Source organism: Diadema antillarum, unplaced genomic scaffold (genome assembly GCF_040938485.1).
Source record: "Diadema antillarum isolate AM-2024a unplaced genomic scaffold, OU_Dant_1.0 seq00000028_RagTag, whole genome shotgun sequence".
NCBI lineage: Eukaryota > Metazoa > Echinodermata > Echinoidea > Diadematoida > Diadematidae > Diadema > Diadema antillarum.
The window spans coordinates 969590-986186 of record NW_027271144.1 but is presented as its reverse complement, the minus strand read 5'-3'; the positions used below and the strand labels follow the sequence as shown (position 1 = coordinate 986186).

Below are 16597 nucleotides of genomic sequence, written 5' to 3'. Positions count from 1 at the left end.
CATCGTGAATGATGCTTAAGAAGAATAGAGGCAAAAGGGTAGAGAGGAATAGTTGAAGAGTAAAGCTTTCGGATTCAGTATCCGTAAGAAAAAGTATTAAAGCCGTCTATTCTAACCCGTTTGTCAAAGTTGATAAGTTGTGCATTGCGATGATTCAAGGTGATTCCTCGCGCCTTACAAGCCCCACAACTTCGGCTTTCTCTTTACTGGAAAAAAAATTGTAGGTGTAGTTTATGGGACCTAACGCAATGAGTTCAGTAATATAACTCCCAACCCCGAAATCTTTCTCCAACTCGTCCATCATAGCGCCCAAAAATTCCCGTGGGAACATCATCTACATTATCGTTTGTGAGGTAGATGATGGAGTCCGTGTCAATGTACAGAACGTTTTTCTGCAGCTTTTTCAATATTCGGTTTTTGTTAAGTTGTTACGCTGCCCTCAGTTCACCCCAGAAAGAGTTGAGGCAGAATTTGGAGACGGCACGCAACCCACCATTTTTTCAATTTTGCTTTCATCTAGCAATATTCCCTTTTTCTTTTCTTAGGAATCGATGTAATTTTTCCTTGTCTCAAATATGTCGGCATTTAATTGACCAGTTTCCGAAAGACATTCTGAGGGCCATCCGCTCGACTCTTGTTTGACCTTTAGAAAGAGGTCGATGTATTCGCTGAACAGCCCTCCCTTTTTTATTTTGGGGTTATATTTTTGGCGAGGGTAGTGCCAGACTTCGTAGATATCTTTGATTTTGTAGCCAAGTTCGACGGCTTTTTTTAGTTCCTCACTAACCCAGGTAGAGAGCAGGGCCCTTTCTTCATCAGAATGGTCACAGGGTGTTGTTTGTTTGTCATTGGCGCACGTTCGACAGAGAGAAGGAGAGGTTTACCCTCCTCGCTACTGTAGGGGAGGACAGGATGAAAGAGTTGGCGCGGAGGACACACCTGACATTTTGCAAGTCCGAAGTAATTGCAAATGCCGTCAAAGTTGTCCGTGATCACGGTGGGATGTCCTAGCGTAAACTCGGCATACTTGCTGACCCAGGGGTATAGACTACAAACATCGACATACTTTATGCATTCATCATTCTGTACCCTATGGTATAATTTCAGCGCATTTGTTCTCCCCCATAAAATGCTTCGCGCTGTTGGAAGGGTTCCTGGAACTGGAGAGCGTCAACAAAATATGCCACCGCCAAATCTTCCTTCAACATTTTCCACTCCCACATGGTTACCACTGTGTACCCTTGCTTTCGTATGACGTTCAGCCGGTACATGGTGCGGTCATAGACATCTTGGACCGTTTCATCGGATCCCAGCAGAAAGTCATCCCGTCGAGGGTAGGAGCGTGGACAACCGTGCCACCGTGCCACGAAACCTACCAATACGATGCTCTCCCCCGTTCCTAGCATGGTCAATGTGTGCTTCTTTTTTGTTGACTAATCCACTCCAACCATTTCAGTGCCAGAAGAGATTGCCGATCCTTCCATCTATACCCTAAATACGGTCCTATGGTCCTAAATACGGTGTTACAGGCCGAAGCAATGGTAATGTTTTTGAAGGGATCAATATTGCCCGTTACTTTCATGAAAAGCGTACGAAAAGCCATACAAGCCTTCCATGAGAATTTGGATGTAGGAACGACAGTATGCCAGAATTTCCTCTTCAAAGTCAAAATGATCGTTCCTGTGCGTTGAGTACCATGCTTCGAATGCTAACCGCTTGCTTTCAGACATCCCATCGGGATCGTAATATGATTTGTCCGGAAGTGCTCCCTTGCAGTCTTGGTACTCGGTCTTTAAAAAAAAACGAGGGAAAAACCCTTTCTTCAACTCTTTGAGACCAAAGGAAGAGGAGAAAGAAGAAAGAGGCATTGCGAGAAAGCTCAGGGAATCAATGAATTTTACATATATTGACTGTGAGGCTGAGAATCTTATCACCATTCATGATGACTTCGGGTACAATGCCTTGTCTGTGACAGTATTCTTGGAGAAACTGGGTATCGTATGAGCGGGCGTTGTGAGCGATGGCAGTTACTCCCTCGTGATCCTCCGACGTGCCAAATAACAATTCGCAAAATTTGTCGTGTCGTCCCCTCTGAAACCGCAGGATGTGCAAACGTTGCCCCCCTTATTCGCAAAACAGTCTTGACACACTCTCATTTTGCGCCACTTTGTCATCCTGTCTGCATTCGAAATGAAAAAAGATTAATTTTGGTATCGCTCGCAATACCCCACCCTACAATCGTGTTTTTCGGGTTTTTCTCTTCTACTGTCGATTAAGACGTTGCAATTGTTGCACCTGTGCAACAGTTGGCAGATTGATCGTTGTTTTTCAGTGTGCAAGGGTGTCTGATGATTTTCGAAACACCGTTCGCTCTTGACACACCTGCCACAGTCAGGGCACTATACCCAATTCTCTGACAGTTTTGTTTGCTTTTGCAGCAATTGCACGTATCGAGGCAGACGTGCTTCGATACTTGATCGTACCATTTGAAGCAAACCCTGCAGAAATAGCTCTTACGGAGGAAAGTGGGAATGACGATGACATCATAATGCCCGTTATGGAAGAAAAGGGTCAACAATTTGCCATTCTCCGGTCCCTTGTATATGAGACCATGCGTTCCACCATTGCCATACACAGCTATTTGGTAGCCTTTATCATGGAGATACCGTATATGGAATTGTTCTATCTCGGGTAAACCATTTTTTTTTTTGGGGGGGGGGGGGCCTCGTCCACACAAGCCGCTTCGTACAATTCCATGGCTTTTAGAGTTTGAGTTTTAAATCGAGCTGGTTTCGTAATAAGGTAAAATGTCGCTGGTCTTCACTTTTATTGGCATGGGCCGTAGCCACGGCTAAAGCCCTCCCGCAACACAGGTTATCTTTGTTCGGAATTTGAATGAATCTCTTTTTCTTTGCGATGAAACGGTCTAAGGGGATCGTGTTTTCACTGGATTTGCCTCCCTCGGGCATCTGAATGTGGACAATCTTTAGATTAAATCCTCCCAAAAGCCGAAAATCTTCGTTGGATTGCATAATTTGTTCTATGATGGACAGGATTCGTTCCATTGCCATTTGATCTTTTCTCGTCAGAGGTATGCCCACATCCTGCTTCAACTTGGGAGATATGACAAAACCTGTATAGCGTAGCGTGCTAAAAGGGTCTCTAAAGGGCGTATCGTCAATCTACAGTCCGTGATGCACCCTCTGAATCGTGGCGCCTCCCTTTCTTCACTCACCTGAATGGAGTAGAACCCTTGGATTCTTTCCTTTAAAAAATGAATAGCCGACATGACGATATGATATCACGCCATATGATACATACAGATGACATTAGGTGATCTTTATACGTATATCTGATGCCTACACTTACCAAAAGATTTTCTGGCGGATTGACAACATCCCTCTGCGAGACATCCCGATCCGATATCTGACTGTCGGAAGGTTAGTCGGAATTCTTGCCACTCGTTGACTCCATCGGCCCGGAAAATAAACCCTTTTGTGTGTCTACGATAGAGTCCAGTCAGTTCAGAGGGAGTGTTGAGCGAGTTGTCTGTCGGTGAGGCAGACGATGGTGGGAAGGACTCTTGCATGCCGTATATGTCCTGGCTCTCGAGAGTCTGAGATTGTTCCCACGGTGTCATCTATGTCAATGCGATGACAACAGAAAAAAAAATAGGACAACAGTGAGGCTGTCATGACAACGCACTATTTTATATGAAGCAGATAAATGTGTATTGTGAGCAGACACTTACCACCACGTTATCACCTTGGCCAGCTTGGGGAATATCGAGATCGGAGGAGTTCCCTTCCTCTTCACTCTCCAACTCATCCCAGTTGAGGAGTCTCCTGCGCTGATCCATCGCTTGCTGCCTCTGTTCTCTCCTCCTTTGCGCATGCCCCCTCCGTCTAGCGCTCGCCATATATGTAGCGTAGAGGACCTGATGTTTGCGCTCGTCTTGGCTAGACCATTCAGGAGTCATGTTTCCGGGCGTACTAGACACAAGAAAAAAAATGGAGAAAATCTGCTAACAAGTTTGGTCACAATTATAGAAATCAATGGCATTCACGGTCATGCGCTCAGCTGGCGAGAACAAGATTATGAATGTCTTTGCGACCATATGTTTTAATTCTTACAAAAGTACACGTATACAAACGGTTGGACGTAGAAATATGTACCTAAAAAGACACGTTATCCTACCAATATACTCCCTACCTCAATCACAACATGCATACACCTTAAGTGTACATGTTTGGCTTTATCTATTTTAACTCAATCTCGTTTAATATCTTAGTACGGCCAACACTTTCTCGTCTCACCTGTTCAACGATGAAATCCAACGAAGAATATGTAAAATTGATACACTTTTCTGAGTGCCAACGTCCGCTGTAAGTCAGAACTTGTTCCGATGATGTCTGCGCTCTTCCAGAGATGCTACGTCGTCATGCTGCGGAGCTAATGATGAGGCCGTTGCCAAGATGGCGATATCTATACAAGTTTTTTTTTTTTATGTCCCCAAGACTACCTAGTTACAACAAATACTACTAGATGACTTTTGCCAGGAAGATAAGGATTATAGTAAATAGGTAGAGTGAAATTTGCGTTGTGATTGGTTGGATAGTATCACGTGATCGTGCAAAAATTTTGTTATAGTGGCACGACTGTGCCACTATACCGAACGCTTACAGCGCGTGCCTGCGCTTTATTTACGCAGAGATTCACGCAAGGCCTATGAAAGGGAGGGACGTAGTAAGACAAGGCCAAGCATTTCAATGTACGCGCGTAGAGCTCTGGACGCAGAATGTATGGTAAGCGAGTCTGCTCTGTGATGTGCAATACGCATACATGGCTGTACTAGCGTCGCAAGCTGTGTACGTGTACGTAAACTATGTGCAACAAATGCAGTGCCGGCGGTACGGTGAGTCTTGTTAGATCTAAATTAGGGCCTAGACCTACGGAAATACATGTAGATCGAGGGACTTATTTACTATAACAATTAGTGCATGTTCTATTGATACACCAGTACTGGACTATAGAACTCCAAATACTAAATTATCCCTCGTGCAGTTCTATTCACCCCGGCCTGCGGCCTCGGTGAAACAAAACAGCACTCGGGATAATTTAGTATTTGTCGTTCTCTAATTCAGTATTGTGCATCATAGAGCATGCACTATTTGTATAATAATTCCTGTTGATCATCACCCTCTACTACTACTACTACACACAGACACACACACAAATCTCTGCCCTCCATGCTATTTACACAGAAAACCCCTCGTCGAATGCTGTCTTTGTTCGTCCGTATAATCCCTTCACACACACTTTGGGTCCTAGGAATCTAACGATAGAGACTATTTGTGATATCGATTACTTTCCCCCATTTTGTCGTTTTGTTTTACACAGTGTAGCACCCTACTATAGTTGTGTTTGGCAGACAGTGACGCTGCAAACAGTTTCATTCTGACCATGCCAAGAACGCGTCTTATTGCCGTAAGGAAACATACATTCTGCAACGTGGAAACTGCCTTTAAATTATACCCGCATCTCTTGTCTACGGATATCTCAAGCAAGAGTTAGTTTGGCCCTTAACACATAGCTGTATAATTACCAGTATAGTTACCAGAGACACGCCTTTCATCGTGAGGTGTATTTGCTTGTTACTATGACAACCGATCAACAGGGTATTTGTTTGTTTACCCGTTACTTAGTTATTAGAGACACGCCTTTCATCGTGAAGTGTGTTTGCTTGTTGGTATGACGACCAATCACCGCACGATTTGTTTGTTTACCCGTTGCCTAGTTACCGAAGAGGGCGCCCTGACCTATGCAAATTAAGCTATTGTTATGCCAATGCGATGACGTCACGTACCTATTTTTTCGTGCTCACTCAAGCATTTGTGGGCGATTGCATGGACTTCCTTATTCTCTATCCTGTATCCTTGAATACCTCTACAGTTATTGACATCAAAAGCACCTTCAGTATACAACTGTAATATGTACAGAGGATAATGTATAAACTCATGACATTAATCCATACGTGTCTTCTGTGTCCTCGGTACACTTGCAGGACCAATTCTTAAGTTTGCGTGATAGCTTATTATTATCTCTGTCCCACATCTCACTTCACGTTACAGGAAAAGAGAAGAATTTGTAGCTCACGTGACACTTGTACCCACTGTAATCTCGATGGTGTATTCAATGAATACATGCTGGACTGATATGTTGATTATTATCGGCAGACCTAGACCAAAGAGAGAAAGAAAACAAAATAGCGAGATGAAACGTAAATGAAGATCTATTGGTGAAACATATATTCATAATCACGATAACAGTTCATGAAAAAAAAAAGCAGCAGGGTACTCAATGGGAGGGGGAGGGGGTGGGGCTTTAACGTAATTAGGAGTGGTTTGGGATAATTTTGTTTTCAGTTTCTCTGTCAACTTATGTTGTGTTATTTGCAGTGTCTTAGTTTGATCGTAATGATGGTGATTTGTTGTTTTTGTTGTAATGACTGTCGTTGTGGTCGTAGTCATCGACGTCGTTGTTGTTGATCTTGTTTTTGTCTGTTTGTTGATGATGATGATGACGTTGACATTCACTATCAGATGGTTCCTTCAACCCTATAAAGTTTTATGTGCTTCGAATGCCAATTGACGCAGTATTAAGTCCTACAGCATCGTATGCATACTATCCAAAGTATTTGGCACACAAAGGAAGTATGGAACCAAAGAGCTACTGTAGCTCTTTGATGTAACGAAGGATGACCTTTACTGCTTAACAAGGATGCTTGGCGGAAACACGAGCACAGACTTTTGCGATCACTTTCCCGGTGACTTTTTTTTTAATGGACGTAGGCAAACCTGTGCATGCGAATAAATTCATCAACATTCTATGCGCACATGTAACTAATGATTCAAGTGACGGCGTCGTTAACTTGGAAGCATTGATAATGAGTTGTGATGCAGTGGATTGATGCAATTCCAAGTTTAATCATCTCAAGCGTCTGTTGCTGTTCTGGTTGTTTGAGGGTTTTTGGACGTCATCACTCCCACCAGAATATTACGCCAAATCTTTACTTACATAATTGCTTTAGAGTCGAACTTTTATTCTACATTGTCATGTAGGGTAAAACGTAATGCCTTTGATGAGACCATAGACTTATCACAAGACCCTTATGTTGTTAGCACTGGCAGATGTAAGTGAAAGAGGCTCTTAATTTTTGGGATTTGCCTCTTACACCTGCTGATTTTACTCTCGCGTCTTCTCGATGGTTTTGCAGTAACTCTATAGCGCCTATGACAAGGTTAATTCTTTTATTGCCTAACTATCGTTTCAGTATAGCTGTGTTATCAACTTTTACTTCCTGTCGGAACGAGGAATAACGTGCCCCGTAAAAGTGACGCATGATGTGGATAAGAATGATGATGGTAAAGAGAGAGAGAAAAAAATGTATGCAGGAAACTGTAAGATCAATAAACAGCACGGCACTTGTAATGCCCGAACAGAACTATATTCTTACCCGCTCGCTCTTCTGAGAATTCATTACAAAATACAATCTAAACTGGGTTCATTAAAAGGTTGGTATAGCTTTTGTTATGAGGTTGTGATTCAGCTTTTGACATTTTTGGAGCTAATCAAAATTATATATTTCAAAATGATTTCTAAGATTATTGAATAAAAGTCGGTTTTGAAACGGCTGAAATATCTAAACATAGTTAAGCAACTCTAATAAAAGGTGGGACCAACTTTTTTTTTATATTAGGACCACATTGTATTTGCTTGCTTTTGGATATCGCAGGCCTTTCAAAACCGATTTTCATAAAATAAACTTTTTTCATTTCTGTTGTAATTGTATGCTCTTCAATATTTTCTCTGCATGGTTTCTAATCATCGCGTAAAAAGTCAAAATCTGAATTGCCCATTTTAACTAATGGCCTGCTCAAAAGAATCATTTGCTCCAAAATCGTCCGTCATGTCTGTGCATGGCACTCCCTACCAATTCCACTCCAGAACTAAAATAACCTTGATAACTTCAGATCTCAACTATACAGCCCTATCTTTTCCAGCAACACGGAGTAATAGTTTCTACGTGACATAATTTATATTGATGTTATGTTTTATCTCGTAATGTCGCATTAGCCATTGGCTGAATTTGCGTAATATGAGAGGCCGTTCAGCGAACAATCGCCATCTTCGTTCCAGCGCAATGTTTGATCGCGAAGCGATTTTTATCTGACCGAAAAATTGGAAAATATCATAGAAATCCGTGAAAATACGGAACTGATTTCGTGCTCTCTTACGAGGGGAAATGTCGTTGGTTTGTTTCGTACTCAGCATGGATGAATCAGCTGACAAATCGCAGAACACGAAAGCCAAAAAAAGATACCGAGCTGTGTGAGCCTGAGGCCAGCCCAGCTCCGGCAGCGAAGAAGAAAGCAAAACTCTATCTAGCGGCGGGAGGCCTAAGGCACCCCGCCCCACGGCTTCGGGGAAGGCACAGCCGAACCCGCCCGCCCCAGCAGCTACCGCTCCAAACCCGACCGTGCCTGCAGCGGAGAAAAGCACGGAGGTTATGTCCCGCATTGGGAAACTCGAGTCAATGTTCGAGAAAATGATGGAGACCTTGAGCACACCTCATCATGGAGAACAACATGCCAACACGCCGCGGGATTATTTAAGTGGATATGGCGAGTGCGACGCGCAAAGGGGAAGCAGCTCACCACCCGTCATAGAATTGGGCGGATAATCGCAGCGTGGCTGATTTCCTATCGGCAAACCGCGATGTGACGCGGACAGCTTGTTTTCCTGTGTAGGCCTACAGGAGGCAGATAAAGACATACGGCCAGAATTCAAGATACCACGAGTGGCTCAGAAATTCGTGGCTCCATCCGGGATAGGGGAACCACTCGATGAGGATGTCGCAGACACCATTATGTATATGATGGGACAGAAACTTGATCAAAAATCTCTCGACGAAGCAGCAACTCGCTACCCGTGCCCGTCAAACTGCACATGTTTGGAAACCCCTAAAGTTAGCAGCACAATCTGGGAGAACATCTCCACAGGGACGAGACACAGGGATCTGAACCTACAAATGATCCAGTCATCCCTCGATCTTGAAAGGGATAAATGCGTTTGCTTGTATCCTTCCAGCGACTTTGTCTGATGCTCAGCAGGATGCTATGGCGTTTCTCTGCGATGCAAACTTCTCCCTCAACTGCATATAAGAAAGGACAGCATAAAGACTGACATGAACTCAAATTTCCACCACCTGTGCAAGCCCTCTCACAAAGTGACAAAGTTCTTGTTCGGAGATGACCTGGGGCGTCAAGTGAAAGAGATGCAAGAACAGCTTAAAACAATGTCAGGCATGATGGAATCACGCTTCACACGAGAGCAATCAAGGTTCCATCCCGTCCGTCGGGGAGGGGTTATGACCGCCGAACATCACATTCCAACCCCATGGCCGGTTCATCTGCACAGCCTTTTTTTAGGGAAGGCTTGGAGGGTGAGACCACGAGATCCTCCTCACACTTTCACACCATCAGCAGCAAGGGAGGCCTGGTTGCAATAAGCAAGCAACCTATCACGGGCAGAGCCAAAGCCAATGTATAGGGAGGAAATAGAACAAGTAGGTGACTATGAATACAACGTAGATAACGATCAAGTTACAGCACCAGCTGTCGTCGGAGGTCGTCTGAAGCCATTTTTCCCAGCTTGGAAAAATATCACGAGAGACCCACACATCACACAAGCAGTTCAAGGCTATACTATAGAGTTTGACCCAGAAAAATTCCCCTTTCTCAAAAAAAACCTTTACATTCTTACAAACGGAATGCTGAAGAAACAGCCAAGATGGACCATGAAATTTTTGTTCTGGAAGAGAAGCAGGTCATTGAAAAATGTGTCCATGAAGAAGGTGAATTTATTTCAGCGGTTTTCACGAGACCAAAGAAGAATGGAGGAGTTCGATTAATTATTGACCTGTCCGAACTCCACAAAAGTGTTCAGTACTAACACTTTAAAATGGATAATATTCAATCTGGTATTCTACTCATCTCAAAAGGGTGTTATATGGCTTCAGTAGACCTCCGTGATGCATACTACACAATTCCCATTCACCTAGACTCTCGTAAATATCTCCGCTTCGTATCGAGAAACCAATGATGGCAGTTCAAAGCTTTACCAAATAGCTTATCATCAGCCCCAAGACTGCTCACCAAAATACTGAAACCAATGCTTGATTTACTAAGAAAACAGGGACACACAGTTTTGTCGTACTTAGACGACACACTGATAATTGGGGACAATAAAGCAGACACTCGCTCAGCTGTGCAAGCCACCACTGAGCTTTTGACTAATCTAGGGTTCATTATTCACTCAGAGAAATCGATACTTGAACCATCTCCTGAGATTGACTTTTTGGGCTTCCATTTAAATACATATGAAATGAGAATCACCATTCCAGCCAGTAAAAGTGATGACATACAAGATGCATGCAGGTCCTTACTTGCTAATAACAAACCTAGTATCCGTGAGGTACAGTAGCTGAAGTCATTGGGAAGATTGTGGCTGCCTTACCAGCATCTCAGCACGGTCTCTTGCATTACAGGCAGCTGGAAAGGGAAAAACCCAGAGCATCGAGAAAACAGAAAGGACATTTCGATAGACATATGAGACTATTTAGTAGACCCATGGCAGAACTAGTTTGATGGTTATCCCATGCACATCTCGTGTCCAAACCCCTGTACCCAGGAAAAGTATCATAAGAAATAACAGATGCTAGTGGACAAGGTTGGGGTGCCACAAACCTGCAATCTAAGACAGGGGGTAGATGGAATGCTCAAGAATTAGCAAGAACAGCGGGTAATGAAATAAACTATCTGGAAATGCTGGCAGCCGGTCTGGGACTCAAAACCTTCTGTTCAAATATCAGAGATGCACATATACTGTTGAGATTAGACAACACCACAGCGGTGACATACTTGAATAACATGGGCGGCGTCAAGTCTGAAGCATGTATTGAAATGGCATTGCAAATTTGGGATTGGTGTAGTAGACGACGAATTGGGATATGAGCGTCTCACCAAGCACGTTCTAAGAACACAGAAGCAGATACGCTGTCAAGGAAATTCAATGATAATATAGAATGGAAACTAGACAAGACAATATTCACTGAGATAGTGCAGAGGAATGGATTACCAAACGTAGACCTTTTTGCTACCAGACTGAATGTCCAGCTCCCAACATTCGTCTCCTGGAGACCAGATCCAGGGGCATGGGCAGTAGACGCATTCATTATTGATTGGGGACCCCTAGATTTTAATGCGTTTCCCCCCTTAGGCCTAGTTGCAAAGTGTCTCCAAAAAAATCAGGCAAGATGGTGCTAGGGGAATCTTGATAGTGCTAAATTGGCCAACACAGACCTGGTATACCGTATAACGTAACATGCTACCGGAGGAGCCCTGGGAATTGCGAAAACACCAATTGTTAATTTAACCCATTACAGGTAGACCCCATCCACTTACACATCTCTCCCTCTTATGTTGCAGGGTTGGAGCAAACATTTTGTAGCTCAAGGGCTGTCAGAAGAGACTGCTGATATAATGGCAGCGTCTTGGAGGAAGTCTACCAAGGATCAGTATATGGTGTATATCAGGTAGTGGCAAAGGTTTTGTCGCGAGCGTCATTTATGTTGGACCCATACACAGGTGGGAAATTTGTTTGCATTCTTTAATTCCCTCTACAAAAGTGGAGCAAGCTACAGCATCTTAAATACATCAAGGAGTGCACTCGCATCAGTTGTTCTTCTACGGGACGAGAAATACACCATTTCTACACATCCTTGGAATTGCCGTACTTCAAGGGCATCTTCAATCTCAGACCACCCACTCCGCGATACAGCTTCATATGGGATGTAGGGAAGGTGCTGAGCTACCTCAGACAAGTAACTCGCATTGACTTCTGCTCAAGGAGTGCAAACACTTTCATACCTAACCCATAACAATGTGAAGGTGTCTAAAGATTGTGTGGAGATAGCAGGGGCTGATTTAACAAAGCAGAGTCAACCTGGGAATGTTGGAGTGAAAGTAACACTGGAAGCCTTTCCCGAGGACAAGACACTCTGCGTTGTACACTACGTTAAGGAATACATGTACAGAACAAGCACATTGAGGAAGGAGGTGAATGCACTATTTGTCACCTACAAGCAACCTCATGGGAGGGCATCAAAGCAAACCATCTCTCGATGGATTAAAACTGTTGAAAGCATCAGGTATCAGCATTGATCTCTTCAAAGCACATTCAACAAGATCAGCAGTAACCTCGTCTGCCAAGAGGAATCATTTTCCATTAGCAGACATTCTCAAACATGCTGGGTGGAAAAGTGAATCCACGTTCAGGAATTTTTTTTCTGAAAACCACATCCCAGGCAACGTCTTTTGGACAAGCAGTTATGGGACAACAGACCTCTAGGAGGGGACAAGATACGGTTCTGTAAACATAATAGGTAAAGTTGCCTAAAAACATTATATCTCTGACATATATCCTCTGTGAGCAATGACTACTGTGAAAATCTTTGAAGTCTCATATAACGCAAATTCAGCCAATGGCTAATGCGCAGCCAATGGCTGAATTCTCTACCGTATGTCCCCAAAAAAATTACAACGCGGCCCTACGCAATGATATCTTCAAAAATATTGCATCAATCTAAATACAGATTTAGGGTATGAAACTATAACTCATTGCCCACATCTTACAGAAAACCCCATTCGATTTGCTTTAGTGGTCAAAGAGAAATGAGGAATTTTGTAGAGGATGTCGGGAATCTCTTTTGTCCAAGTTCTGTCTATAGTTCACACACAAAATCACCGAAGTGCTAAACTTGGAAGAATCAGGCTCATGACATGCTTTACTACAATCCCCATTTCTCTGTGACCGCTTAACCAAATCGAATGGGGATTTCTGCAAAATAGAGCTAAGATGTTATATTTTAAGACCCCGAAGTAGCATTGAAAAAAACAACAACAATCATATTGGATGTTATCAATGCGAAAATCTGATTGTAATTTTTGTTGGACATACTGCAGTATGTCCCTCAAAAATTACAATCAAATTTTCGAATTGATAACATCCATGAAATGATTGACCTGTCTAAGTGACGCACTACTAGTTCGCAACTAGTTCACGACTAACTTGCGTATCCTTTGCGCATAAAATGCGCATACTCCCGCATAGTTTTCGCATGTCAACCGCATAGTTTTCGCATGATATGCGCGTTAAAGGAAACCCAAACCCAAGTATGAATTCGGATTGAGTGAAAGTAGCTGTATTAGCAGGTCATGATATCAGCCAAAGTTTGAAGAAAATCGGCTATCGATTCAGTAGTCTGCGGTCAAAGACCAGTTATTCAAAGGTCAAAGACAAGGGAAAGAAGGCAGTTGGTGGGTCAAGGAAGGACATTTTGGAATACACGATAATGTTGTTTGTTGAATTGTTCAAATACATTGCAGTAAAAGAAAAGAGGGAAAAGAGTTGGTTAGGATGTTTGAACTAAGCTTGGGCGCAACTTATATAATGTCATGAGCAATTCTCATCATCATATTCATTTTTCCATTCTCTCCTGTTTACGTGGACACACTTATCCGGGGTCATCCGACGAGACCGACACCAACGAGTCATACGGTTCACGAGACTGACATCAAAAATAGGTCCATGAGTCATACAGCCCATGAGTCATATGGCTCACGAGTCATACAGCCCATGAGTTCGACACTAGGCACAAAAGGCTCACGAGACCGACACTAAGCAAAGAAAGCCCACGAGACCGACACTATAAGGCTCACGAGACCAACAGCACGCAAAAGAGGTTCACGAGTTATATGGATCACGAGTCATACAGCCCAATGAGTTCGACACTAGGCAAAAAAGGCTCACGAGACCAACAGCACGTAAAAGAGGTTCACGAGTTATATGGCTCACGAGTCATACAGCCCATGAGTTCGACACTATTCACAAAAGGTTCACGAGACCGACACTAGGCAAAGAAAGCCCACGAGACCGAGACTATAGGCAAAGAAGACTCACGAGACTGACCCTAGACAAAGAAAGCTCACGAGACCGACATTAGGCAAAAAGGGTTCACGAGACCGACAGGAAGAACAGCCCATCTACATGTCAATGACAAGTATGTACCTGTACAGGGTGTTCCATTGAGGGGGAAATTACATACTAGCGGGAGCAATTTTGTTACGCTGTCGAGCGAGAGATTTTAACTAGCTATAGATAACAGCACCATATACGGGTAATCATCAACGACTTTAAGTATGTAATTGTACACGTGTGGCTTTTAAGGACAGTTCTGTCACGTTACGGGGAGCGACATTGTTACCATTTTTTATTTAATTCTCATTTCTTTTTTTGAATACAATTGTCCTCTTCATGGGACCACCACCCCCCCCCCAAAAGAAAGAATATATGAAAAATGATAGAGGACAAGAACGATAAATGGTTTAATTTTAGATATCATCGTGCAGTATATTTGATAGGGATTCCTAATTTTTTCCTACTTTTCATGAAAAAGAAAAAGTTGTTTTCATTGATGTACATGTCCGAATTTTTAACGCTGCCTTTATTGACGATTACATAATTTTCTGTGAATTTATACAATTATTTTAACGCCTTTGCAGATCACTACCCCCCACCCCCATTTATGTAAAGCAGGTGTGCACTACAACACTGGCCATTTTGTAAATAATTTTCTTGTAGCGAATTGCATTTCATACCTAGGTGTTTTTCTAGTTGGTTGATCTGAATGTCCACATCATTTCATTATTTCTTTCTAAGTAGGTGTACAACGGTATGAGCTTTTCAGATAGGGAAACGAGGGTGTTTTGACATTTTCGAAAGTAATGTTGGAACATCTCATGCATATTTACTGAGTTTGGTTTATTTTTTTCACAAACACTCACATACGCAAACACAATTAAAGATTTTGAACCGTTCGGGGGTGAGGGAGGGCAACTGATGAGATAATACCCTAGCAACTCTCCTTTTCCATCTCTTATACCTTCTTTATGGCATTATCTGGACACCCTATACAATTAATTGGTCAATAGGTGGCGCTGCTCATCCTGTCGGTCTCGTGGGCCTTCTTTGCCTAGTGTCGATCTCGTGAGCCTCCTTTGCCTAGTGTCGGTCTCATAGGCCTCTTTTTCCTAGTGTCAGTCTCGTGAGCCTTTTAAGCGTAGTGTCGGTCTCATGGGATTTCTTTGCTTTAATTGTGTCGGTCTCATAAGCCTTTTGTGCGTAGTGTCGAACTCATGGGCCGTATAACTCGTGGGCTTATATTACTTGATGTCAAACTCATGGGCTTTATTTACTCAATGTCGAATTCGTGGGCTGTATAACTAGTGGGCTGTATGACTCGTGGGCTGTATGATTTGTGAGCTGTATGACTTGTGGGCTGTATATGACTCGTGGGTGTCGGTCTCGTGACGTGCACCCCACTTATCTACACTCAAACCCACACGGGAAACGAAGACCTTCGCTTAACCATTCACTTGACCGTACATCCGTGTTTGTTCGAGTTTGTGGCCAGCCACTCATGGACCTCATCTAACTTCCTTCAGGCAGCACCATTGGTTGTGCTTTCAATCCCGAAAACCGGGCATAAAAGGACAAACAAAACAATTTAATGCATTGCCTCTTCGACACTCTGGAAGGTCATTAAAGGGATAGTACAGTATTGGTGGAGATGAGAATTGGGCTTTTAACTTTTTGCGAGATACCAAGAAAACACTTACGAAATAGTACAGAGCATACAATTTTAAGAGGAATTCCAAGTTTATTTGATGAAAATCGGGTTTGGAATGACTGAAACATCCAAAAACAAAGTAAAACAAAGCGATTGTAATAAAGTGTGGGTCCCACACTTTACTAGAATCGCTCTGTTTTGGATATCTCAGCCATTTCAAAACCAATTTTCATCAAATAAGTGTTGAATTCCCCATGGAATTACATGATCTTTCATATTTCAAAAGAGGTTTCTCATTATCTCACCAAAAAAATGTTAGAAACCTGAAATTAGGTCTCAACCAAAACTATGTTATCCCTTTAACTGTACACCGCAACGTTTAACGAGTAGTGTCGTAGATCGTCGTAGTAGATCCTATGGTATTGGAGCACAAGTTTCAATTATATGTATTCATATTATATATATATATATATATATATATATGCATAAATATACACATATTCCTTCATTTTACTATTTTTTAAATGAAATGTTGAACAAATAATGGGCACCATTGCTGAATAAAAGCAATCAAAATATTCGATCATCCGGTTAAATACGGACGTTCAGAACTATTTCAGTCCCCCCACACAGTCCGGCTCTTTGTTCACAGAAAATGGAACAATAACCTCAATGCCTATCAATCTCTCTAGATCTTTCAAAAGAAGGTCATTGTTTGCACAATGAAAGGGAGCGATGGAGTAAGGGGAGGGGGAGCCAAAAGTGTAATTTAGCTTCCTTCATTTTGCTGAGGTCAGATTAAGATTAAGATTCATCTTTACTGGCCTATCATAGGACAAAGAAATT

General features: G+C 42.7%; 1 protein-coding gene across 1 annotated transcript in view; it reads right to left on the bottom strand.

The window, feature by feature from the left end:
* Positions 1–11296, bottom strand: part of LOC139725231 (uncharacterized) — a 52656-nt gene extending 41360 nt beyond the window's left edge. The window contains exons 1-6 of the mRNA XM_071636321.1: positions 11200–11296; positions 10579–10613; positions 8718–8812; positions 3752–3992; positions 3370–3640; positions 1230–1399 (exon numbers count right to left, since the gene is read on the bottom strand). Coding sequence (XP_071492422.1) covers positions 1230–1399; positions 3370–3640; positions 3752–3992; positions 8718–8812; positions 10579–10613; positions 11200–11296 — 909 coding nt within the window. The remainder of the gene's footprint in view (positions 1–1229; positions 1400–3369; positions 3641–3751; positions 3993–8717; positions 8813–10578; positions 10614–11199) is intronic.
* Positions 11297–16597: the final 5301 nt, after the last annotated feature.